Source organism: Dromiciops gliroides, chromosome 3 (assembly GCF_019393635.1).
Source record: "Dromiciops gliroides isolate mDroGli1 chromosome 3, mDroGli1.pri, whole genome shotgun sequence".
Classification (NCBI taxonomy): domain Eukaryota; kingdom Metazoa; phylum Chordata; class Mammalia; order Microbiotheria; family Microbiotheriidae; genus Dromiciops; species Dromiciops gliroides.
Window position 1 is genome coordinate 667,381,637 of NC_057863.1, and position 27,234 is coordinate 667,408,870.

A 27,234-nucleotide genomic window follows, 5' to 3' on the forward strand; every position below is an offset into this window, starting at 1 on the left:
TATGGCTAGTCCACCTTCCTGTGCATTTTTTCATTAACTCCAAAAGGACCTATTTGTACAAAAATATTCATAGCTGCTCTTTTTGTGGTGGCTAAGAATTGGAAATTGGGAGGATTGTCTGTCATTTGGGGAATGACTAAACAAGCTTTGGTATATGGTTGCAATGGAATATTATTGTGCTATAAGAAATGACAAACATGATGATTTCAGAAAAGCCTTGGAAAGTCTTACACGAACTGATATTAAGTGAAGTGAGCAGAACCAGCACATTGTGCACAGTAACAGCAATATTGTTTGATGAAGAAGAGTGAATGACTTAGCTCTTCTCAGCAATACAATGATACAGGACAATCCCAGAGGACTCGTGATGAAGCATGCTCTCTCCAGAGAAAGAACTGATACTGTCTGAATACAGGCTAAAGCAAGCTCTTTTTCACTTTCTTTTTTCTTTCTTTAAAATCAACTCTTCCTGTACAAAATGACTAATATGGAAATGGTTTCCAGGATTGCATGTTCATAACCTATATCAGATGGCTCGCCATCTCAGAAAAAGGCTAGGGAAGGAGGGAAAGAGAGAGAATTTGGAACTGAAAACTCTTAATAAATATTTTAAAAATTATTTTAACTTGTTAGATAACTACAGATTAGGGAATGCAGATGGGAGCAGCTCTTGAATGGAAAAATAGGGGAATAGGGAACATGTTGGAGCCCACCCAGATCATGACAGGGGTAAAGCTGTGAGGGGTACAGCTAGATGGATTGTGGAGACTGCTGTTGCATGGGACAAATAGGAGAACACTGACGTCCACTCCAAGTGTGGCCGGTGCTTGGCTGTGGAGGACACAAGGGATTGGTTCTGAGATCAGATGGTGGGCAGAGAGGAGTCCCAGTCATGGAGTGGTATGACAGGGGATGACCCATAGGGATGGAAGCAGGTGGGGAAGAAGGAGTGAAGCGAGGAACAGGCAGGAAATGAGGCTGAGGAGCAGGAGGGGATGGGGTCCCAGAGGAGGAGGGTGTGCCAGAAGGGTTAGCTAATCACTTGGGATTTTCTATCAGCAGGAGGCAGTCATCTAAGAAATCACTGAACTCCTGTGAGGAAGGAGACCTCTTAGGGTTATCCAGAGCCTCCTTAGATTCAGTTGGTTTAGCTGGGCATATTCTGTTCTGTTACTTTCCTTTTGACTTCTGGCTTAAAGCCATAAAGGTCAGGATGTATGGGATTTCTGTCCATCTCCCTTCACGCCTGAAAAACTTGTCCAATTGCAAAATGGGGTTATAGTTAAGAGTTCCATGTACAGGCCAATTCTCTTGGGATTCCAACTGATATTTTGGCCAAACCATGTTACAATAATAGATCATGGATTTCTTTTTCAAATTTGTAAGTTCTCATTTAGTCCAATCTCTTAGGATACACCCCAGAGGTGAACCTTTCAGAACACTCCCTTTCTGTCCCATGGCTATAGCCAGATATCTTCCAGTCTAAGAAGAATGGTTTGAACATCCTTTAGACGTTAGGTTTAGCTCTCTCAAGGGAGGGAGACCCAGGCTGCCCATCTCTGTCACATGCGAAAGCTGACTGCTTTGTGTGCAAGAAGGTGTAATTCTTTAAAGAGGAATTCCTAAGAACCGCTACCACTACCCCAAATCCCTACCCAAAACCCCCACCTATTTCCCCCATAATGAAAACTTTTGTGTTTGTGTGTCTGTCCCTTGCCAGCACTCAGTTTTTCTTTAAGAGAGAAAGAAAGCTGCCTCCATTCAGCAGGTCATGCTATCCAAGAGCGAAAATATGAGGCAGTTTGACTAAAAGCTCCCTGTGGAACAGGAAGAGGGGCAGTTCCCACACACAGCTCCAAGCTAATTGGCTGGTAGCTTTCAAGTCCATTGATTGACATGACTTGAAGGCAGCCCATGAATTGTGAGGCAACTTCCAGGATACCAATTCGACCTCATGCTTTCTCGGCAGGGGTCCCTGGAGGGTCATATTCTCACAATTGGGTACAGTAATCTATTTTACCCTGCTGGAAAGTAGGAGGGAAAGGGAATAAGGGGGGAATGGAGGTGATTGAAGGGAGGGCAGATTGGGAGAGGGGGCAGTCAGAAGCAAAACACCACTGAGGGGGGTGGCTAGGTGGTGCAGTGGATAAAGTGCTGGCCCTGGATTCAGGAGTACCTAAGTTCAAATCTGGCCTCAGACACTTGACGCTTACTTGCTGTGTGACCCTAGGCAAATCACTTAACCCCCATTACCCCGCAAAACCAACAATAACCAAAAAAACACCACTGAGGATGGAGAGGATAAAAGGAGACAGAGAATTAAGTAAAGGACACAGGGAGGGAGTAGGAGGGAGGAAAATTCAGTGAGCAATAGTAACTGTAAAAATATGAGCAGGATGCTCTCAGAAAAACCTGCAAAAACTTATATGAGCTAATGTAAAGGGAGACATACTGTATACAAAGCAACAGCAATATTCTAAGATGATCAGCTGTGAATGACTTGGCCATTCTCAGAAATGGAAGGATCCAAGACAATTCTGAAGGACTTAAGAAAAATGCTTTCATTCTCCAGAGAAAGAACTGATGGTGTCTGAATACAGACTGAAGAGTATTTTTTTACTTTCTTTTTCTTAAGTTTTTTCTGTTTTCTTTCACAACCAGACTAACGTGGAAATGTTTTGCATGACTACACATGTATAACATACTGAAATGCTTGAGTTCTTGAGGGGTGGGGGTTGGGAAGGAGGAAGATAATTTGGACTACAACATTTTTAAAATGGACATTAAAAATTGTTTTTATATGTAATTGGGGGCAGGGGGCAGCTAGGTCGCGCAGTGTGACCCTGGCCAAGGCATTTAACCCTCATTGTCCTGCAAAAACAAAACAAAACAAAACAACCCATGTAATTGGGGGGGAAATAAAATTGTAAGTAATTTTTGGGAAAAAAAGAGTATTTTTATGAAAATGTTATGGAGATCCAGAAGCTCCTAAAAGAAAAATGGGAACTCCTTAAGTTTTTTTATTGCTTTGCTGCAGGAGAGGAGCCTAATGACATTCAAAATGTCTTATTTAATTGTATATGTATAACCCATATCTGATTCCTTACCACCTCAGGGAGGAACAGGGGAGGGAAGGAAGGAGGGATAAAAATGGACCCCCCCAAAATGGAACCCCTAAATTTTATCTCCAGCATGATTGTCCTAAAGTATAATCAAGTATGAGCTCTAGGTGAAGCCCTTCCCAGAATCACTGCTTTTATTCCAATATCTGTGTTGTTGTCTACTCATCACCCTCCTCCAAACCAATGCCCTTGAGCACATAAGTAATTCTTCTCTCTGATTTAAATTGAGATATGTCTGCCTGAAAGCCTTCCCACATTGAGTTGGTATAGAGAGGGTCGTAAAAATGAATTCTCTAATTTTGAAGGAGCTCTGAATGACAACTGACTGCATTTCTTCATTTGTAACAATGATAAGATTTCTATGTAATATGAATTCTCAGATGCAAAATAAGAGGTGATTATTGCCTGAAGGTTTTACCACAATGATTACATTCCTAAGGTTTCTTTGCCGTGTGGATTCTCTGATGTGCAGCAAAACTGGAGCTTACTGTGAAAGCCTTTCCACACTGATTACATTCATAAGGTTTCTCTCCAGTGTGGATTCTCTGATGTGCAGCAAGACTGGAACTCTGTGTGAAAGCCTTTCCACACTGATTACATGCATAAGGTTTCTCTCCAGTGTGGATTCTTAAATGCTTAGCAAGATAGGAGCCCTCTCGAAAACTCTTTCCACAATGACAACATTCATAAGGTTTCTCTCCAGTATGGATTCTTAAATGTTTAGCAAGACTGGAGCCCTCTCGAAAGCCCTTTCCACAATGACAACATTCATAAGGTTTCTCTCCAGTGTGGATTCTCTCATGCTTAGCAAGATGGGAACTAACTCTAAAACACTTTCCACAATGACTACATTCATAAGGTTTGTCTCCAGTGTGGATTCTCTGATGTGCAGTAAGACTGGAACTTACTGTAAAAGCCTTTCCACATTGATTACATTCATAAGGTTTCTCTCCAGTGTGGATTCTCTGATGTAAAGTAAGACTGGAGCTCAATCTAAAACCCTTTCCACAATGACTACATTCATAAGGTTTCTCTCCAGTGTGAACTCTCTGATGTGCAGTAAGACTGGAGCTTACTGTGAAAGCCTTTCCACACTGATTACATTCATAAGGTTTCTCTCCAGTGTGGATTCTCTGATGTGTAGCAAGATTGAAGCTGTATGTGAAAGCCTTTCCACACTGATTACATTCATAAGGTTTCTCTCCAGTGTGGATTCTCTGATGTAAAGCAAGATGGGATCTCTGTGTGAAAGTCTTTCCACACTGATTACATTCATAAAGTTTCTCTCCAGTGTGGATCCTCTGATGTAAAGTAAGACTGGAGCTCAATCTAAAACCCTTTCCACAATGACTACATTCATAAGGTTTCTCTCTAGTGTGAACTCTCTGATGTGCAGCAAGATTGGAGCTTACTGTGAAAGCATTTCCACATGGTTTACATTCATAAGGTTTCTCTCCAGCGTGGATTCTCTGATGTGCAACAAGACTGGAGCTCACAGTGAAAGCCTTTCCACACTGATTACATTCATAAGGTTTCTCTCCAGTGTGAATTCTCTTATGCTTAGCAAGATTGGACCTCTCTGTGAAAGCCTTTCCACACTGATAACATTCATAAGGTTTTTCTCCAGTATGGATTTTCTCATGATTAGCAAGACTGGATCTCTTTGTGAAAGGCTTCCCACACTGATTACATTCATAAGGTTTCTCTCCAGTGTGGATTCTCTGATGTGTAGCAAGACTGGATCGCACTGTGAAAGCCTTTCCACACTGATGACATTCATAAGGTTTCTCTCCAGTGTGGATTCTCTGATGTGAAGCAAGATGTGAGCTAACTCTAAAACACTTTCCACAATGACTACATTCATAAGGTTTCTCTCCAGTGTGGATTCTCTGATGTGCAGCAAGACTGGAGCTCAATCTAAAAGCCTTTCCACAGTGATTACATGCATAAGGTTTCTCTCCAGTGTGTATTCTCTGATGTGTAGCAAGACTGGATCGCACTATGAAAGCTTTTCCACACTGATTACATTCATAAGGTTTTTCTCCAGTGTGGATTCTCTGATGTGCAGCAAGTTTGGACCTCTCTGTGAATGCCTTTCCACACTGTTTACATTCATAAAGTTTCTCTTCAGTGTGGATTTTCTCATGATTAGCAAGACTTGATGTCTTTGTGAAAGCCTTTCCACAGTGATTACATTCATAAGGTTTTTCTCCAGTGTGGATTCTCTGATGTGTTGCAAGACTGTAGCTCTTTGTGAAAGTCTTTTCACACTCATTACATTTAAAAAACTTTTTTCCAATGTGAATCTTCTGATACCTCATAAGATCTGAGTTCCATTGAAAGGCCTTTCCACAATCATGATGTGCATATCTTTTCATTCCATGGTATAATCTAGGATGACAAGGAAGAGATGCGTGATGGGATGAAGTTGCTTTACATTCATTATATTCAACAGACTCTTTTCTAATGTGAATTTTCTGAAGAGTAATGAGCTTAGAGTTCTCACTGAAGGCCTTCACTCCTTTGTTACTTGCATAAAACAATTCTCCAGTATCACTTTTCTGATGTCTAATGAAATCAGAATTTAAAATCAGTGCCATTTCTAGATGATTCCCTTGATATATTTGCATTTCATGTGACTTCTCAGGAGACTGAAAAGGCTCTAGTCGTTTAGGAAACCATTTATTATCTTCACTGTCCTGAAAACAGTCGTTCCATGAAGTCCTTCTCTTTCTGTGATTTAGGACTGAAGACTGCATGAATCCCTTTCCAATTTCCCAGATTGTCTTAGGGTTTTTATCCACCTTGGCATTAGAGCCACAGATTTCTCTCAAATTGATGTCACAGGCACCAGCGATCTCAAATCTATACTTGCTAAAGTCTTCCACAAAAATGCTCACTTTTGTAGTCAACTCCTTCACTTCAAACCTGTTCTGTGCACCTGAGGAAAACAATTATGTATTAATAGAAAGACACATACACCTAAATATATCTTCTTTTCTCTAGTGGCATGATGTAAACTGACTTATATTCTATTTCCTCAGTCAAAATAAAGAATTTTCAAATTAAAATAAGCAGAATCAATCTTTGGAAACACCTGCACATTGGCTAATTTTATTTTGGAAATAGTATTTTCTTTTCTCCAATTGCATGTTGTGAGAGCCAAATTGGATAGATAGAGCATTAATCTCCCCCTTTAAACTTTCCTTTATATATATAGATATAGATATATAGATATAGATATATCTCACAGACCAATAAGGAAAAGGAGCCATTGAGCTTTAATCTGTGAGGGATCAGGTTTTTTTTTTTTTAATTGCTTGGGAATTAATTAGACAACAAGAGCTGAAACCAATTAGGGAAATAAGGAAGGAGAAATACAAATGAATAACCTTAGATCTAAACTTAGTCTATTCCTTTATAAAACTCACCAAATCCCAAACTGCCTGCCAGACCATGAACCCCTGAAAAGACCAAACACCAAACCCTGTGCACTCCTTTCAATACCGCTCCGTCACTGCTAAGTTTGCCACCAGAGAGAGCGAACTTCCGTTCCTGCCCTCACTTTTAAGTTGGCATCCCGGAAGTTCCTCACATTCTCCTCCCCAAAAGGGAGGTCCTTCAAAAGCCGCCTCAGTAGCATGTGCAATCTCTCAAATGATTCAGCTAAAACTTCTGATAATAATTTTTACCAAAAATAATTTTTACCACATTCCCCCCTTTGCTTTATTTGAAAAACAAATGAGTTTGCTCAATGAAACAGCCAAATATAATATCCTATGCTAACTAACAATATGTTAATATCAATATAGAAAAGGGAGAGAGAAAAGTTTTGTCCAGAGGGGCAGTCCCTCATGAATGCAGCGCTTTGGCATTGGTCTTGCAGAGGGAGGGCCTCTGCAGAGAGCACATGTTACAGATGGTATATAATAACAGAAGGAAATAACAAAACCCAACAAAACAAAACTGTTCATATAAAGTCTCTGAGTTCTCTTGTCTTCTTAAAGTGGTAAGATGTCATCAGGAGGAAGCTGGATTCTGGTCTGGAAAACTGGGTTCTGGATTCTGGCCTGGAAAGCTGGATTCTCTTCTTTAACTGTTTGAATTACTAGATTTTTTACTAAACCTTAGCATAGTGTTGTCAATGATCAAATTAATAAATTCCATTACAAGGTAAAGATACCTTTCAACATTCATTTCCCATAAGATTTTGAGTTTCAAATTTTTCTCCCTCCCTTCTTTTCCTTCCCTCTCCCCAAGAAGACAAACAATCTGATGTAGAACCATGCATATACATTTCCACATTATTCATTCTGTGAAAGAAAAAGCAGGACAAAAGGGAAAAAACACTGTTATGAAAATTTCTAAGTTTCAGTGGTAGACAAAGAAAAAAACAAAGTCTCCAAGCCAAATAACAATAGGTTTATCGAGAAAGGAGTCCTGTCTCACAGGAAAGACAGGCTCAAGTCTAGCACCCAATGACTCTGAGCTTCAGTATCAATGGATATTTATACACGATGACACCTCCTGCTATTTAACATAATCCAAGGGGTACAAATAGAGTAAGTATGGAATAGGAAGAAAGAAACCATTAGTCAGATACTAGCATAGTCACTTGTCATTCTATATATCCTTCTTAAAATAACTCCGTTACTGAATAACAGGCTCATAACCATAGCCATTTACTGGATTGTGTCTTTGCCATCTTGCACATAGCCTCTCTGGACTATATTTCTCTATAACTGTTTAGTACTACTGTTAAATCAATTGTACCTAAGGCATGGGGGAAATCTCACTTATACCATGAGAAAGAAAAACAGGAAAAAAGTGGAGAGCATTTTCCATCATGAATTCTTTGGAATTATCTCAGATCCTTGTATTGCTGAGAAGAGCTAAGGCTTTCATAGATGATCATGGTACAATGTTGCTGTTACTGTGTACAATGTTCTCCTAATTCTGTCCACTTCACTAAGTATTAGTCCACTTAAGTCTTTCCAGGTTTTCCTAAAATCAGCCTGTTCATCATTTCTTATAGTACAATAGTATTCCATTACACTCCCATAACACAACTTGTTCTGCCATTCCCCAATGGATGGGCATTCCCTCTATTTCCAATTGTTTGCAACCACACACACACACACACACACACACACACAAGGAAAACCAGCTACAAATATATTTCTATATGTAGTTCTCTTTTTTATGATCTCTTTGGGACAGAGACTTAGTAGTGCTATTTCTGGGTCAAAGAGTATGCACAGGTTTATTGCCCTTCGGGCACAGTTACAAATTGCTCTGCAGAAGGGTTGGATCAGTTCACAACAACACCAACAATGTATTAGTGTTCCAATTTACCCACATCTTCAATATTTATCATTTTCCTTTTCCATCATTTTAGCCAATCTGATAGGTGTCAGGTGATACTTCAGAGTTGTTTTAATTTTCATCTCTCTATTCAAAAGTGATTTAGAGCACTTCTTCATAGGTGATTTCTTTCTTTTTTTTTTTGCAGGGCAATGGGGGTTAAGTGACTTGCCCAGGGTCACACAGCTAGTAAGTGTCAAGTGTCTGAGGCTGGATTTGAACTCAGGTCCTCCTGAATCCAGGGCTGGTGCTTTATCCACTGCACCACCTAGCTGCCCCTGCCACCTAGCTGCCCCACGTTGATTTCTGAATGTGAAATGTGAACTGCCTGTTCACATTCTTTAAACATTTATCAATTGGGGAATTACTTGTGTTCTTATAATTTGAATCCATTCTCTCTATATTTGAGAGAGAAGGCCTTTATCAGAAACACTTGCTATAAAAATTGTTTCCCATCTTTCTGCTTTCCTTCTAATCTTGGTTGCATTGGTTTTGTTTGTGTAAGCATTTCTTAATTTAATGTAATCAAAATGATCCCCTTTGCATTTCATGATGTTCTCTATCTCTTGTTTGGTTCTAAATTCTTCCTCTGTCCACAAATCTGACAGATAAACTACTCCTTGCTCTCTTAATTTGCTTATGGTACCACCCTTTATAAACAAATCATGTACCCATTTTGATTGTATCTTGGTATAACATGTGAGATGTTGGTCTATGACTAGTTTCTGCCATACTATTTTCCATGTTAACCTGCAGTTTTTATCAAATAGGGAGGCCTTATCCTAGAAGCAGGAATGCTTTGGTTTTAGAAACCATAGATTACTATAGTCATTTACTCCTCTGTCTTGTGTACCTAATCTATGCCACTGATGTGCCACTTTAGTTAGCCATTGCCAAGTAGTTTTGATGATTGCTTCTTTATATTATTGTTTTAGATTTGGTATGGCTCAACCATCTTCCTTTGCATTTTTTCATTAATTCTCTTGATATTCTTGACCTTTGGTTCTTCCATATAAATTTTTTTCCAGTTCTATAAAACAATTATTTCTTGGTAGTTTATTGTTTGTCCTTCGTACTTTTTTTTTTGGCAGGCAATGGGGGTCAAGTGACTTGCCCAGGGTCACATAGCTAGTAAGTGTCAAGTGTCTGAGGCTGGATTTGAACTCAGGTACTCCTGAATCCAGGGCCGGTGCTTTAACCACTGAGCCATCTAGCTGCCCCTTATCCTTCATTCTTTTTTTTTTTAATTTTTTTTTTTTGCAGGCAACGGGGGTAAAGTGACTTGCCCAGGGTCACACAGCTAGTAAGTGTCAAGTGTCTGAGGCCGGATTTGAACTCAGGTACTCCTGAATCCAGGGCTGGTGCTTTAACCACTGAGCCATCTAGCTGCCCCTTATCCTTCATTCTTTTTTTTTTTTGTGGGGCAATTGGGGTTAAGTGACTTGCCCAGGGTCACACAGCCAGTAAGTGTCAAGTGTCTGAGGCTGGATTTGAACTCAGGTCCTCCTGACTCCAGGGCCGGTACTTTATCCACTGCGCCACCTAGCTGCCCCCTTATCCTTCATTCTTTTTTTTTTTTTTTTTTTTTAGTTAGGCAATTGGGGTTAAGTGACTTGCCCAGGGTCACACAGCCAGTAAGTGTTAAGAGTCTGAGGCCGGACTTGAACTCAGGTACTCCTGACTCCAGGGCCGGTGCTCTATCCACTGTGCCATCTAGCTGCCCCTTATCCTTCATTCTTAAAGAGGACCATAATACCGGGAAGATGATATCATGACTTGCAATGAATTGGATTTAAGTGAGAAAAGGCTATGCAAAGTCACCAACCTGTTTCTATCCTCCAGAGCCATCTGGGTCCAGTGGCTAGATATTTATCAGTACAAGTGGAGATGGCTCCAAATGCAGTGGGAGACCTTGGCCTTTTAAATTAAGACCTTTCTTAGGTCTCAGTTTGCCTGAGGCAAAGCCCATTCAGTGATTAAGGGTGGATTGTTGTTCGTCCTTCATTCTCAATGAGCACCATGACACTGGGGTGATGTGATGAGTCCAGTGGCAAGACATATATCCTGACAACAGGAGATGGCCCAGGATAACAAGGCAATTGGGGTTAAGTGACAGGCCCAGGTCACACATTTAGTCAAAAAAGAGGTAAGGAGCTAAGATAGCTGAGTGAAACTAGCAAGCTGCTTGAGCTCACCCAAATTTTCCATTAGCACCAATGTTAACTTAAACTTCTCAAAAGATGCTGGAGGTGCAAAGCCTGCAAAAAGCGGAGTGAAAAAATCTCCTGATTTACGATAACCTAGATGATCTTTATGAAAGGTCTGTTTCATCTGGTTAAAAGGGGAGCATAGTTCAGCATGGACGGTGTCTGGGCAAGCCAGCAAAAGGCTCTTAGTCATAGCGTGGTTCACCAGCTGAGGACCAGAGGTCCTAGTTCAGCAAGTTGTTGGTGCAGCAGGCCAGTTGTGAGGACTCCAGCACCAATGCAGAAGGTAATCTGCTAGATGGGATATCTACTACCCAACACACCCAACTAGACAGGACCACTCCAGTGCAGTGAGCAAACTACAAACTGTTGAGGCCTCAAAGCAGAAAGCCCCCAGGAAAAGAAGTTTGGGACAGTGCACACTGTACCCCAGGAGGAGAAATCAACCTTAAAAGGCAGAAAAGAGGCTAACATATGAATAAGAAATAGAAAAGAACCCTCACCACTGAAAATTATTATCAACTAAAAAACTACTTGAAACAATTAAAAAATTCAGCAAAGATGCAAGATATGAAATAAACCCACATAAATCACCAGCATTTCTATATATGACCAACAAAGCTCAGTAGCAAGAGATAGAAAGAGAAATTCCATTTAAAATCACTCTAGACAATATAAAGGACTTGGGAATCTACCTGCCAAGATGTACCCAGGAACTCTGAACACAATTACAAAACACTTTTCACATAAATTAAATCAGATCTAAACAAATGGAAAAATATAAATTGCTCACGAGTAGGCTGTACTAATATAATAAAAATGACAATTTTACTCAATTTACTTATTTAGTGCTGTGCTAATATTTGATTTAAAATTTTTGCATCAATATCCATTGGTGAAAGTTGTCTAAAATTTTCTTTTTCTGTTTTGGCTCTTCCTCATTTAGGAATCAGCACCACATTTGTGTTATAAAATGAATTTATTGGGACAACTCCACCTATTTTCCCAAATAATATAATATTGGAGTTAACTGTTCCTTACATGTTTGTTAGAATCCACTTATAAATTCATCTGACCCTGGAGATTTTTTCTTAAGGACTTCTCTAAGATGAGGTTATTTAAATATTCGATTTCCTCTTCTGTTAATATGGGAAATCTATATTTTTGTAAATAGTCATCCGTTTCATTTCAATTGTCAGATTTCTTGGCATAGTTAGGCAAAATAGCTCCTAATTGTTGCTTTAATTGCTTCTTCATTGGTAGTGAATTCATCCTTTCCATTTTTGATACTACTCATTTGGTTTTCTTTCTTTTTTTAAATCAAATTATCCGAAGGTTAATTTTATTATGTTTTCCCCCCATAAAACCAGAACTTGAAGGGGCAGCTAGGTGGCACAGTATATAAAGCACCAGCCCTGAATTCAGGAGGACCTGAATTCAAATCTGGCCTCAGATACTTGACATTTACTAGCTGTGTGACCTTGAGCAAGTCACTTAACCTTCGTTGCCTCACAAAAATCAAAGAAAAAAAACCAAAAAAGCACTTAGTTTTAATTATTTGTTCAATAGTTTTCTTTCTTTTCATTTTGTTAATGTTTCTTTTGATTTTCACAGATATTTCTAATTTGCTTCTTAATTAGAGATTTTTAATTTGATCTTTTTTTAGTTATTTTTAAATTTGCATGCCAATTCACTAATCCACTTTTGCTCTATTTTATTCATGTAACTATATAGAGATATAATATTCTCCCTATGCACTGCTTTGGTTGCAACCTGTAAATTTTGGTTTGCTGTTTCATTATTGTCATTCACGTTGATCAAATTAATTGTTCCTATGATTTGTTGTTTGACTCACTCCTTCTTTAGGATGAGATTATTTAGTTTCCAATTTTTTATCTTTCTAAAATGCTTTATTACATGTAATTTTTATTGCATCATGATCTGAAAAGGATGTATTTAATATTATTTCATTTCTGCATTTGATCATAAGATTTTTTTATGCCCTAAAACATGGTTAATTTTTGTGTGGGTACCATGCACCATTAAGAAAAAGTTATCTCCCTTTCTATCCCCAGTTAGTTTTCTCCAGAGGTCTAGCATATCTAATTTGTCTAAAATTCTATATACCTCCTTAACTTCTTTCTTGTTTATTTTGTGCTTAGATTTATCTAATTCTGAGAGGGAGAGATTGAGGACCCCCACTAGCATAGTTTTATACTTTTTTTCTTCCTCAAACTCCCTCAATTTCTCTTTAGTATTTGGATTTCAGACCACTTGATTTATATGTATTTAGCACTGATAGTACTTCATTGTCTATGGTACCTTTTAGCAAGATGTAATTTCCTTCCTTGTGTCTTCTAATTAGATCAATTTTTGCTTTTGCTTTCTCTGAGATGAAGATTGGTGCTTCTGCTTTTTTTTTTTTTGCTTTAGCTAAAACATAATATATTCTGTGTTCATGTCTCTCCTTCAAATGTGTCTCCTCTAAATAAATATTGTGGGATTCTGGTGTTTAATCTATTCTACTTGCTTCATTTTGTGGGGGAGTTCATCCTATTCATATCCACAGTTATATTTGCTACCTGGGTATTTCCCTCCATCTCATTTTTCCCTCTGTTTATATTTTTCTCTCTAATTCCACCCTGTCCCTCCTCACCAGTGTTTTGCTTCTGACCATCATCTCCCTCAATCTGCCCTCCCTTCTATCAGGCCTCCACCCTTTTCTTTTCCCCTTCACTTTCTACTTCCTGATAGGGTAAAATAGATTCCTTTACTAAACTGAGTGTGCATGTTATTCCCTCTTTGAGCCAAATCCAATGACAGTAAGGTTCAAACAGTGCTTATGCTCTCCATTCTTTTCCTCACCTCTAGTAGGTCTTGCATGCCTCTTCTTGTGATATAATTTACCCCCATTCTGCCTCTCCCTTTCCTCTACTCCCAGTACAATCCTTTTTTAACCCATTAATTTTTTTAATCATCACATCAAAGGCTTATCCCCAGCTTTTTTCCCACTCCCTATGTCTAAGTATATTCCATCTAATTGCCCTAACAGAGACAGTTCTTAAGTTACAAGTATCATCTTCCCATGAAGGTAGATAACTTAACCTTATTGAATACCATATTTTTTTCTTTCCTTTTTACCTTTTTTTTTTAAGTGAGGCAATTGGGATTAAGTGACTTGCCCAGGGTCACACAGCTAGTAAGTGTTAAGTGTCTGCGGCCGGATTTGAACTCAGGTACTCCTGACTCCAGGGCCAGTGCTCTATCCACTGCGCCACCTAGCCACCCCGATCCTTTTTACCTTTTTATGCTTCTCTTGAATCTTGTGTTTGAAAATCAACTTACTGTTCAGCTCTGGTCTTTTCTGTGTGTGTGTGTGTGTGTGTGTGTGTGTGTTGGGGGTGGGAGGCAATGAGAGTTAACTGACTTGCCTAGGGTCACACAGCTAGTAAGTGTCAAGTGTCTGAAGCTGGATTTGAACTAAGGTCCTCCTGAATCCAGGGCCAGCGGTTTATCGACTGCAACATCTAGCTTCCCCTCAGCTCTGGTCTTTTCATCAGGCAAGTTTGAAAGTCCCCTATTTCATTGAATATCAATCTTTTCTTCTGGAAAGTTTATGCTCAGTTTTGCTGGGTAGTTGACTCTTGGTTGTAATCTAATCTTCTTTGCCTTCCAGAATTTCATATTTAAAGCCCTCTGATCCTTTCACATAAAAGCTCCTAAGTCTAGAGTGATCCTTACTGTAGCTGCTTGGTCCTTGAATCATATCTTTCTGGCTGTTTGTAGTATTTTCTCCTTGACTTGATAGTTCTCAAATTTAGCTACAATATTCCTTGAAGTTTTCATTTTGGAATCTCAGGAGGTGATCAGTGGATTCTTTTTTTTTTTTTTTTTTTGCAGGGCAATGAAGGTTAAATGACTTGCCCAGGGTCACACAACTAGTAAGTGTCATGTGTCTGAGACCTGATTTGAACTGAGGTCCTCCTGAATTGAGGGCTGATGCTCTATCCACTGCACCACCTAGCTGCCCCCCAGAGGATTCTTCCAATGACTATTTTACCCTCTGGTTCTAGAATATCATGGTAGTTTTCCATGATAATTTCTTGAAAAATTATGCCCAGATGCTTTTTTTGATCATGGCTTTCAGGTTATCTAATAATTCTTAAATTATGTCCCCTGGATCTATTTTCCAAATCAGTTGTATTTCCAATGAGTTATTTTACATTTTTATCTATTATTTTATTTTCTTGATTTTATTGGACTGATTCTTGATGTTTCATAGAGTCCTTCAACTTGCTAAATTCTAATTATTAAGAAATTATTTTCTTCAGTGAGCTTTTGGGCTTTTCCCTTTGGGCATTTCTACTTTTAAAGGAATCATTTTCTTTATCTGATTGTTGTGCTTCCTTTTCCAAGTGGTTAACTATTTTTTTTTGTAATTCTCTAGCATAACTCATTTCTTTTCCCAATTTTTATGTACCTCACTTTTCAATTTTTAGAATCCTTTTTGAGTTTTTCTGAAATTAATTTTTGGGCTTGAGTCCAATTCATATTCCCCTTTGAGGCTTCACCTGTAGGCATTTTGACATTGTTGTCCTTTTCTGAGTTAGGGTTTTGACCTTCCCTTTTGCCATAGGAGATTTCTTTAGTCAGGGTTCTTTTTTGTTTTTTACTCATTTATTTTAGACTTGAGCTATGCTCTTGGGCCATAGGGGGCACTGTCCTAAGATTTTTGCACCGGTAGCCAGGGATCTGGTGACTGGCTTTCTGCACTGGGCCTTTTGAGACTGGAAGCTTGCCCTCTGTTCTATGGTTGGCCACCCTAGTCATGGCTGTTGTGCTGGGGCTGGAGTTCTCACAGCTAGCCTGCTGTGCCACTGGCCTGCTGAGCCAGGACTCCTGGGCCTCAGTTGCTGACCTGTGCTATGGCTAAGAGCCTCATGCTGGCTTGCCCGGACCCTGCCTGTACTGGGCTCCCCTCCCCTTTTATCCAACTGAGACAGAACTTTCCTGAAGTCTTTCTAAGTTATCTTGGGCTAGAAAATTATTTTACTTCATCTTTTTGTAGATTTTTTTCCCACCAGGGTTCTTTTAGAACCTTGATTTGATTAATATTATTTCTGAATGAAATGGGGGAGAGCTCAAGAAACTTCCTGGCTTCTCTCTGACATCTTCACTCCATCCCCAAGATGGCTTATTTTAGAAAGAGCTTAACATATAATACCATTGAATTCCTTAAGTGAGATTTTCCCCTCCACTTAAATAGAAGTGATCTAACTGTGGTAATAATTAGTATAATATGAGATAAATGATTTGATTTAATGTTTAAGTATTCTCTACTTTTCTTTAGTTATGTAACCTGTTTCTCTTTGTATTTCAAGCTAGTCTTTATATGGGTCATGTATCAGCTTTGTAGTGATGTCCCTTTTTAAAAGGTGCATTGTTGTTAACCACAGCACTAAAAATAGCATCTTCTAAGCTGAAGGAACCAATCAGCATTGAGATTTCTGACCTGTTGCTTTAGAAGTATGCTTCAGGGGGCAGCTAGATGGTGCAGTGGATAGAGCACTGGCCCTGGATTCAGGAAGACCTGAGTTCAAATATGACCTCAGACACTTAACACTTACTAGCTGTGTGACCCTGGGCAAGTCACTTAACCCCAATTGCCTCACTAAAAAAAAAAAAAAGTATGCTTCAGGATGAAAGACATGACCATGTTCCTTTAGAAATATGCTTTAAGACTAATTGTTCCTCTCTTGTGATTAGTTGGTTAGATGGCCTTTGTCACTAAAGATAATGTTCAAGTTTCAATGTCTCCTTTTCTGTACCATTTGCATTTTTCTAAGGGTGCAATGGGAGGAGCCTGTAGAGGTATAAAACCACCAGAATCCCAATACTTGGGGTATCACAGGTCCTACCCCTGCCTGAGACTGGCTTTATTGTGAGATAGATACCCTCTCTCAAAAAACCTATTTTCCATGACTTGAAACCTTCTGTGTTTCTTTTCTTCAAAGGACTTAGAAATTTTCGCAACAATTCTCATAACAAACCTATTACACAGGCAAGCCTGGCAATCTTATTGCCCTTCATAACTCTGGCCATCAGCTCAGGATGTCTGAGTAACTTTTCCAGCATATCTGCAACTGACACTAGAATTCAAGCCTGTGACTGAGCATGCTCTGTTCACATGACTAGATGGCATCTATCCATTACACTTTCCATCCTTTCTTTAAATGCCCACTGTTGATTATCATTTTATGGACGTCAAATAATCTTCCTCCTCCTTTGTACTGATAGACGTGGACGCCTTATCACAGGATCATTCTTGGTGAATTTCATATGCTCAGGAATAGGGTTACTTTTTTTAAACGATTGTAATTATTTTGAGTATTATACCCAACTTTTCTTATTTTCTTGTCTGATACAAAAATATCTGCCACTGTCTGCTCATATACTGCATATTTGTTTAATTTCCTTGTCTATAGTATATGTCAAACTATATCTTGAATCCAACATCTTTCTAATAAGAAGTTGACAGCAGGACTCCCTGTTGGTCTTCTAGTACCACATCCCATTTAATGCTTCCTGAACTCTTTGGAGGTTGATAATGAGGAAGTCCAAGGGGGTATAGCTAAAATTACTTAATGATAGATAAAATATTGGTTAATTTGATTAAAAGAAAGAAGAAAACCAAATTACCAGTATCAAAATTGAAAGGGGTGGGGGCAGCTAGATGGCACAGTGGATAAAGCACCAGCCCTGGATTCATGAGTACCTGAGTTCAAATCCGGCCTCAGACACTTGACACTTACTAGCTGTGTGACCCTGGGCAAGTCACTTAACCCCCATTGCCCCACAAAAAAATGAAAGGGGTGATGTTACCACCAATGAAGTGGAAATTTAATCAATAATTAGGAATTATTTTGCCCAACTGTATGTCAATAAATTTGACAATCTAAATGAAATGGATAAATATCTACAAAAATACAAGCTGCCCAGGTTAACTGAAGAGGAAATAAAATTCTTGAATAAGCCCATATTAGAAAAAGAAATTGAATAAGCCATTAATGAACTCCCTAAGAAAAAATCCCCAGGACCAGATGGGTTTACAGGTGAATTCTACTAAACATTTAAAGAACAATTAATTCCAATATTATACAAATTATTTGGAAAAATAGGTGAAGAAGGAGTTCTACCAAATTCACTTTATGACACAAATATGGTGGTGATACCAAAACAAGGCAGGGCAAAAACAGAGAAAGAAAATTATAGACCAATTTCCCTAATGAATATTGATGCTAAAATCTTAAATAAGATATTAGCAAGGAGATTACAGCAAGTGATCACCAGGATAATATACTATGACCAGGTGGGATTTATACCAGGAATGCAGGGCTGGTTCAACATTAGGAAAACTATCAACATAATCAACCACATCCATAAGAAAACTAACCAAAATCATATGATTATCTCAATAGATGCAGAGAAAGCTTTTGACAAAATACAGCACCTATTCCTAATAAAAAACACTAGTGAGCTTAGGAATAGGTGGAGCTTTACTTAAAATAATAAGCAGTATCTACTTAAAACCATCAGCAAGCATTATATGTAATGGAAATAAGTTAGAGACCTTCCCGATGAGATCAGGGGTGCAACAGGGATGTCCATTATCACCTCTATTATTTAATATTGTACTAGAAATGTTAGCGTTGGCAATCAGAGAAGAAAAAGGAATTAAAGGAATTAGAACAGGCAAGGAAGAAACAAAACTATCACTCTTTGTAGATGATATGGTGGTATACCTAGAGAATCCTAGAGAATCAACTCAAAAATTACTTGAAACAATTAACAACTTTAGCAAAGTAGCAGGATATAAAACAAATCCACATAAATCATCAGAATTTCTATACATGACCAACAAAGTCCAGCAGCAAGAGATAGAAAGAGAAATTCCACTTAAAGTAACAGTAAATAATATAAAATACTTGGGAGTCTACTTGCCAAGACAAACACAGGAACTCTATGAACATGATTACCAAACAGTTTTCACACAAATCAAATCAGATCTAAATAATTGGAAAGATATCAATTGCTCATATTCAATATAATAAAAATGACAATAATACCTAAATTAATGTACTTATTCAGTGCCATACCAATCAGACTACCTAAAAATTATTTTATAGAGCTAGACAAAATAATAACAAAATTCATCTGGAAAAACAAAAAGTCAAGAAGGGAAATAATGAAAAGAAATGCACAGGAAGGTGGGTTATCTGTACCGAATCTGGAGCTTTACTATAAAGTGGCAGTCATCAAAACTATCTGGTACTGGCTAATAAATAGAGTGGAGGATCAATGGAATAGGCTAGGCACAGAAGACACAGTAGTAAATGACATTAGTAATATACTGTTTGATAAACCCAAAGACCCCAGCTTCTGGGATAGGAACTCAGTATTTGACAAAAACTGCTGGGAAAACTGGAAGATAGTATGGCAGAAATTAGGCATAGACCAACATCTTACACCTTATACTAAAATAAGGTCAAAATGGGTGCATGATTTAGACATGAGGTGACATCATAGGTAAATTAGGAGAGGAAGGAACAGTTTACCTTTCAGATCTTTGGAAAAGAGAACAGTTTATGACCAAACAAGAGATAGAGAATATTATGAAATGCAAAATGGATGATTTTGATTACATTAAATTAAAAAGGTTTTGTACAAACAGAAGCAATGCATCCAAAATTAGAAGGGATGCAGAAAGCTGGGAAATAATTTTTTAGCCAGTACTTCTGATAAAGGCCTTATTTCTTTTTTCTTTTGCTGGGCAATGAGGGTTAAGTGACTTGCCCAGGGTCACACAGCTAATAAGTGTCAAGTGTCTGAGGCCAGATTTGAACTCAGGTACTCCTGAATCCAGGGCCGGTGCTTTATCCACTGCACCATCTAGCTACCCCAAGGCCTTATTTCTAAAATATATAGGGAACTAATTCAAATTTATAAGAATCCAAGTCATTCCCCAATTGAGAAATGGTCAAAGGATATGAAAAGGTAGTTTTCTGATGAAGAAATCAAAGCTATCTATTCCCATATGAAAAAATGTTCTAAATCACTTTTTTTTTTTAGTGAGGCAATTGGGGTTAAGTGACTTGCCCAGGGTCACACAGCTAGTCAGTGTTAAGTGTCTGAGGCCGGATTTGAACCCAGGTACTCCTGACTCCAGGGCCGGTGCTCTATCCACTGCGCCACCTAGCTGCCCCTCTAAATCACTATTGATTAGAGAGATGCAAATTAAAAAAAACTCTGAGGTACCACCTGACACCTGTCAGATTGGTTATTATGACAAAAAAGGAAAATAATAAATGTTGGAGAAGCTGTGGAAAAATTGGAACACTAATGCATTGTTGGTGGAGGTGTGAACTGATCCAATCATTCTGGAGAGCAATTTGGAATTATGCACAAAGGGCTATAAAGCTGTGTATACCCTTTGACCCAGCAATACCAATTTTGGGTCTTTTCCCAAGGAGATCATAGAAAAGGGAAAAGGACCTACATGTTCAAAAATATTTATAGCTGCTCTTTTTGTGGTGGCAAGGAATTGGAAATTGAGGGGTTGCCCATCAGTTGGAGAATGGCTGAAGAACTTGTGGTATATGAACGTAATGGAATTCTATTGTGCTGTGAGAAACGATGAGCAGGAGAAATTCAGAGAAGCCTGGAAGGACTTGCATGTACTGATGATGAATGAGATGAGCAGAACCAGAAGAACATTGTACACAATATCATCAACGTTATGTGTTGATCAACTGTGATAGACTGGATTCTTCTCACCAATACAATGGTAGAAGAAAGTTCCAGGGGACTCATGATGGAAAAGGCTCTCCAAATCCAGAAAAAAAAGAACTATGGAATATGGATGCTGACCGAACCATAATATTTCTTTTGTTTTTGGTGCTGTTGTTTTTCTATTTTAAAGTTTCTTCTTATTGCTCTGATTCTTCTCTTATAGCATGACTGATGCAGAAATATGTTTAATGTTGTTATATATGTGTATATGTGTATGTACATATATATGTGTGTGTGTATATACACACACACACACATATATATATATATTTATATATATATATATATATATATATATATATAAAACCTATATTGGATTGCCTGCTGTCTGGGGGTGGGGGGAGGGAGTGGAGGGAGGGAGTAAAAAATTGAAATTGAAAATCTTATGTAAACAAATGCTGAAAGCTAAATGGAAAATAATAAAATTAAAAAATAAAATAAAATGACTTAATGAAAAATAATCTGGTACTGGCTAAGAAATAGAGTAGTGGAACAGTGGAATAGAACAGGTACAAATTACAGTGCAGTAATTGATTGTAGTAAGGTAGTATATGATAAACCCAAAGAACCAAGTTTTTGGAACAAAAACACATTATTTGGCAAAAACTGATGGGAAAATTGGAAAATAGTATGTCAGAAACAAGATATTGATAAACATCTCACACTTTGCACTAAAATAAAATCATAAAAGGTGATACCATAAGCAGAGTAAGAGAGCTTGCAATAATTTCTGTCAGATGGATGGACAGGGGAAGCCTTTAGGACCAAAAATAGCATAGAGAACCTTACAAATTGTAAAATATGTGATTCTGATTATATATAATTAAAAAGCTTTTGTAGAATCAAAAGTAATTGAACCAAAATTATAAAGAAAGCAGAAAATTGGGAGAGAATTTTTGAAACATGCATCTCTGATTAAAGGCCTCATTTCTCAAATATATAGACAAGTGAATGAAATTTATAAAAATATAAGCAATTCCCCAATTGTTAAATGGTCAAAGAATATGAAGAGGCAGTTTTCAGACAAAGAAATTAAAGCTATTCCTAGTCATGTGAAAAAATGTTCTAAATCACTATGGATCAGGGAAATGCAAATTAAAACAAATCTTAGGTATCACCCTCACACCTATCAGAGGGGAAAATATAACAAAAAAGGAAAACAATGGATGTTGGAGGGGATGTGGAAAAACTGGGACACTTATTCTACTCTTAGTGGAGTTGTGAATGGATCCAACCATTTTGGAGAGAAATTTGGAACTATGTCCAAAGGATTATAAAACTGCAAAGCCTTTGATCCAGCAGCACAGCGGCTAGGCTAATATCCCAAAGACATCCCCAAAAAAGAGAAAAATAACTACTGGTCCAAAAATATTCTTAGCAGGTCTTTTTGTGGTGGCTAAGAAAATCAAAGGGATCACCATAAACTGGGGAATGGTGAAACAAGCTGTGGTATATGATTATAATGGGATATTATTGTGTTATAGGAAATCACAAGCAAAATGATGTCAGAAAGACCTGGAAAGACGTATATGAACTGATGAGCAGAACCAGGAGAGCACTGTGCACAGGGATAGTGATAATATGTGATGAAGAACAGTGAATGACTTAACTATGCTCAGCAATACAATGATCCAGAATAATATCAAAGGAATAATTGTGAAGCAAACCATCCACCTCCAGAGACAGAACTGATATTGAATCAACACAGAGTGAAGTGTGCTGTTTTTCACTTTCTTTTCATTTTACTTCCTTTTTAGTTTTTTTCTGCAAAATGATAATATGGTCATGTTTTACATAATTACACATGTATGATGTATATATGATCACTTTATGCCTCTGGAAGGGGGTAAGAAAGGAAGGGAAGGATAGAATTTGGAACTCAAAAATTTAAATTAAAATGTTTATTAAAAAATTAATTAATGGCACCTTAGGCAGTAAAGAATTGCCAAGGTTTGTTTCCAATATATTTTTCCCCTGGAACAACAAGTAGATGCATCTTTGAGGAATTAATATGTTTCATTGTACGGTGATTCCCAACCATCATGATTAGGCATAAAATGATGATATTTAAAAGAAAAAGACTTTTCATTGGTATCAATGCTTCAAGTCTCTCACCAATCCACTTAATCCCCCACCCACTGTCAAATTCATCTACTACAGGACACTTCTGACCCTGTCACTGCCCACTCACTAAACCCTCTTCCTATTGACTTTCTATTACCAGGATTAAATATAAAATCCTCTGCTTGGCTGTTAAAGCCCTTTAGCATCAGCCCCTCTATTACTTGCCAGTCTTTTTTCGCCTTTCTTTCCCTCCACATGTGTGATAATCACTGATACAGGCTTCTTAGTCTCTTGACCAGGAACATCTCCTGACTCCACGTTCTCTCTGGCTGCACCTCATACCTCATGCCGGCTCTGGCTTCCCGGAGGTGCTGCCTAAAATCCCTCCTTCTACAATGAGTCTTCTCCAGTCTTCCTTACCCTTTTAGCCTTCCCTCTTTTGATTAGCCCCGATTTATGCTGAATATGGTGGGTTTGTAGATAGTTGTTTACATGTTGTCTTCCCCATTAGACTGAACTCCTCAAGAGCATTTTTGCCATTCTTGGTATTCCAGGTGCTTAGCATAGTGTCTGGAACAGACTAGGTGCTTAATTTTTATTGACTGGAATAAAGACTAGGAAATAATTCATCTTGGACACCCTCAGCCCACTTTAGAGTCTTTCAGGAGAGTTCTATGCCTCAAAGCTCAAAAGGATGACTTCTTGTAGCATCAAAGTCTTACCATTGCAAGGCTACTGAAAGGCCAAGGAGTTTGACCTGCTCCCCTGTATCATAGAAGAGGAAACTGGGGCTCAGAGGATCAGTTACTTGATCCCACTGCTAAAATGTGTAAAAACAAATTCCAAGTCAGACCTTCCTGTCTACAAGTCTGGCAATCCCTTGACCACAACACTTAGAGACCTCTTATGATAACAGCCCTCATACACATGCTTTTATGTCACTCACCTGGAGAGGAATTCCTTGGACCTTTTTGTTCTGCCATCCCTGGTCTTTCCTCTTCCTGAAAAGGGGAGTTCAAATCTTCCCTTGAAACTGGAAGTCCTGGGAATATAGAACAAGGAAGGCATGAGGATAGAGAGAAATATACAAGTTACTCCTCTTTAGAGAAAGGAGCCATGTAAGCAAAGCTGACAGGATGGTTCCCATGGTATTGAATGCTGGGATCTTTGGAAGTGGGCAGACATCACACAGCCCATTTGGAATCAGAAAACTGCACCTTTATTCACTTCTTTCCCAGAAGGATGGGCACACACTGCCTAGCTTCCAATATCTAGAAATTGGAGGCTTCTGGTAGTGCAGTGGTAACAGCCCTGGGCCTAGAGTCAGAAAGACCATTTCAAACCAGTGTCAGACACATAGGAGCTGTGTCCCCCTGGGCAACTCATGTAACCTCTGCTTGCCTCAGTTCCCCCAACTATGAAATGAGGATGATAATACCACCAAAATCACAGAGATGTTGTGAACATCAAATGACAATAAGTATAATACACGTTGCCCAGTGCTGGATATAAAGCAGGTATATATAAATTCTTATTCCATTCCCTTCCTTTCCCAACATCTGAACTGGAATTTGAGGGAACAAAGAAGGAAGAATCAGAATACACTTGCTAGGCCTGGCAGGATGAAGAGCAATGAGCTACCATGTTAGTAGCTCAGAGTCACCAGAGGCAAAGGTCCTTACCCACAGAAAGCAGGTTCTGGGCATTCTCCAGCATAACCTCCTTGTGCAGCTCTTTCTGAGAATGGTCCAAGAGGCCCCACTCCTCTGGGGTGAAATCCACAGCCACATCCTTGAATGTCACCAACTCCTAAGCCATCAAAAGTCACATGGTTTACAGCTGAAAAAAAGACTGCAGAATTCATCCAGTCCAACCCTCATCAACTGAGAGGAAGAAACTGCAGCCCAGAAGGGATTTGCCCCAAATTCCTATAATCTTTATGAATTTCAGAAACAGCACTTGAAACCATATCCAAAAAAGACTCCAATGGGATATTGAGAAAATCATTTTGTATTGAAGTGAGAATCATTTTGGAATAATAAAAGTTGGAGAAATGTCTTACTGTGAAATGCTTCTCCCCACAGACTCAGGGAGAAGGTATGTGCTCTATGAGTGACGTATGAGAGTCTGTGGAGAAGAAAGCAAGGTGATGTGAAATTGCTCCTCACCAGAAGGGATGTTACATGTCAGAAGGGGCATGTTAAGAAATCTTATAAAAAGTTTGTGAGAAATTGGCAAATACTATGTACTCGGGGTGGGGGCAGGGAACATTACTAGTCGTCACTGAGAAGAGAGGGGAAAAAATTTAGTTAATTTCCTAGAAGGCTGAAATAAAGTCCTACCTAAGTATCAAAGGGATTCTTAAGAAATATTGCTTACAATCTGTGGTGAAATGAAAATTATGAGACTGTGTCCAAAATAGTGATGAAAAGTTATCTATTGAAAAATTGAGGGTTTGGTGATGTGTCATAGCCAAAAAAACCATATCTTTGCTTTATATTCCTTCATTTTAATATTTAGTCATAGAGAATATATTCCTTCATTTTAATATTTAGTTGTAGAGAAATAGAAGTAATTGTGATGGAGAAAGGATAATTCATTCATCCATTAAAAATGTAATTTTTTGACTGGGTTTGGAGATGGAGCTAATTCATAAGGCACTGACAATGTATTTATGAAAAATAAATTATCTCAACATACCCATGAAACTTCAGAACATTTGGGACCAAGAGTCAAGACAAACAGTTGAGAAGCAGCCTCAGGAATAACACACAAGAGAGCAGCTACATCAGCAAATCCTTTAATACTTGGGAGGGTCATCTATTTTTCCAATTTGCTATATGCAGAACCTGAATTTGGCCAACACAACTGGTTTTGGATGCTCTTCCATTTCTAGAAGAATGATATGATCCACTATTTTAGAGCTTCTGTTATTTTGGAGCAATTATTTTTCTTGTCAAAAATTCTTATTAAAACTATATTTAATCTAAATTTTTCTATTTTTATTTGTTTATTTATTTATTTGTTTCATGACAGTTAGTTTTTTATTTAAAGTTCTGAGTTATAAATTCTTCCCTTCCTTGCCTCCCTCCCTTCCCGAGGCAGCAAGTCATCTGATATAGTTTATACATGTGCAATCATGTAAACCATTACCATATTAGTCATTTTGTATAAGAAAACTTCAAGAAAAGAAAAATGAAAGAAAGTAAAAAATAGCATGCTTCAGTCTGTGATCAATCAATATAATTCAATCACTTGTTTTGGAGGTGGAGAGTATGTTTTATCCTTAGTCCTTTGGGATTGTCTTGGATCATTGTATGAAGTAATTCTTTTCACATAGATAAACTTATCTTCACTTTTTTGCTATCTTTATTTTTTCCTCAAAATATGTCATTTATGTCCTGTTTGTAACCTATATTTCATAATACTTCCTTTATTTCTATTATTGAAAACTTGAGTGATTAAGGAATGTATTAGTCTTTTCACTTTTTTAGATTGCCCCCCAAATTGCAAATTTTTGTTTTCATGGGGAGTCCTGTGTCATGATTCTTCACAGAACTTATGAACAGTCATGTAGGAAGGCCATCCTTTTCTTTATTGATAATTAATCTATTAAACCCATTAATCTATCCAACCCCTCCTGAAATCTATTAAATCCCTAACTTGTTCATACCAGAAGCTCTTCCACATCTTTTTCATTCTCCATCCACTCTCATTCTCACTTCACCACCATGTGGGGAGGTCATGTATTCCAAACCTCCACAGAAGGAGAGGGTCAACCCACACATCTCCCCATTTCTTAACTGGCTGCACTAATTTGAGACTAATGACTGGCTTCCTCATGTCCCAGTATCTGGTGTCTTCTGCCAAAAATCTTTTCCTTTTGTGTGTTGTGCTCCCCTTGAAATTGAAAACTCCATGAGGACAGGACAGTCTTTCTTCTTTAATATTTAATTCTCCAGGGGCAGCTAGGTGGCACAGTGGATAAGCACCGGCCCTGGATTCAGGAGTACCTGAGTTCAAATCCGGCCTCAGACACTTAACACTGACTAGCTGTGTGACCCTGGGCAAGTCACTTAACCCCAATTGCCTCACTAAAAAAAAAAAAATTAATTCTCCAGGCCTTAACACAGTGCCTGGCACATAGTAGGTGCTTAATAAATGCTTATTGACATTGGTTCCCCAATCACACTCATCTGAATATCATGCCTCTGATTTTGTTTCAATAGCCCATGATGAAAAAATAAAAACAAAAATGAAAAAAAAAGAGGCAGCTAGGTGGCGCAGTGGATAGAGAACCAGCCCTGGAGTTAGGAGGTCCTGAGTTCAAATCTGGCCTCAGTCACCTGACAGTACTAGCTGTGTGACCCTGGGAAAGTCACTTAACCCCAATTGCCTCACCAAAAAAACAAACAAACAAAAATCAATAGCCCATGATGGGGGCAGCTAGGTGACACAGTGGATAAAGCTCCAGCCCTGGATTCAGGAAGACCTGAGTTCAAATCTGGCCTCAGACACTTGACACTAGCTGTGTGATCCTGGGCAAGTCACTTAACCCTCATTGCCCCACAAAAAAAAAGCCCATGATGGCCTAGACATCACCCACTTTTTCAATCTTCTTATACCTT

General features: G+C 38.4%; 3 protein-coding genes across 3 annotated transcripts in view; 1 reads left to right on the forward strand and 2 right to left on the reverse strand.

Moving 5' to 3' along the window:
• LOC122749581 (zinc finger protein 420-like) overlaps positions 1–27,234 on the forward strand; it is a 410,887-nt gene that overhangs the window by 122,186 nt on the left and 261,467 nt on the right. The window lies entirely within an intron of this gene.
• Positions 3,521–5,443, reverse strand: LOC122746242 (zinc finger protein 850-like). Its single transcript, XM_043991710.1, is given in 1 exon segment — positions 3,521–5,443. A coding segment is annotated over 1 exon segment (1,923 nt).
• Positions 23,698–27,234, reverse strand: part of LOC122746245 (zinc finger protein 420-like) — a 136,634-nt gene continuing 133,097 nt past the window's right edge. The window contains exons 12-13 of the mRNA XM_043991712.1: positions 24,289–24,415; positions 23,698–23,771 (exon numbers count right to left, since the gene is read on the reverse strand). Coding sequence (XP_043847647.1) covers positions 23,698–23,771; positions 24,289–24,415 — 201 coding nt within the window. The remainder of the gene's footprint in view (positions 23,772–24,288; positions 24,416–27,234) is intronic.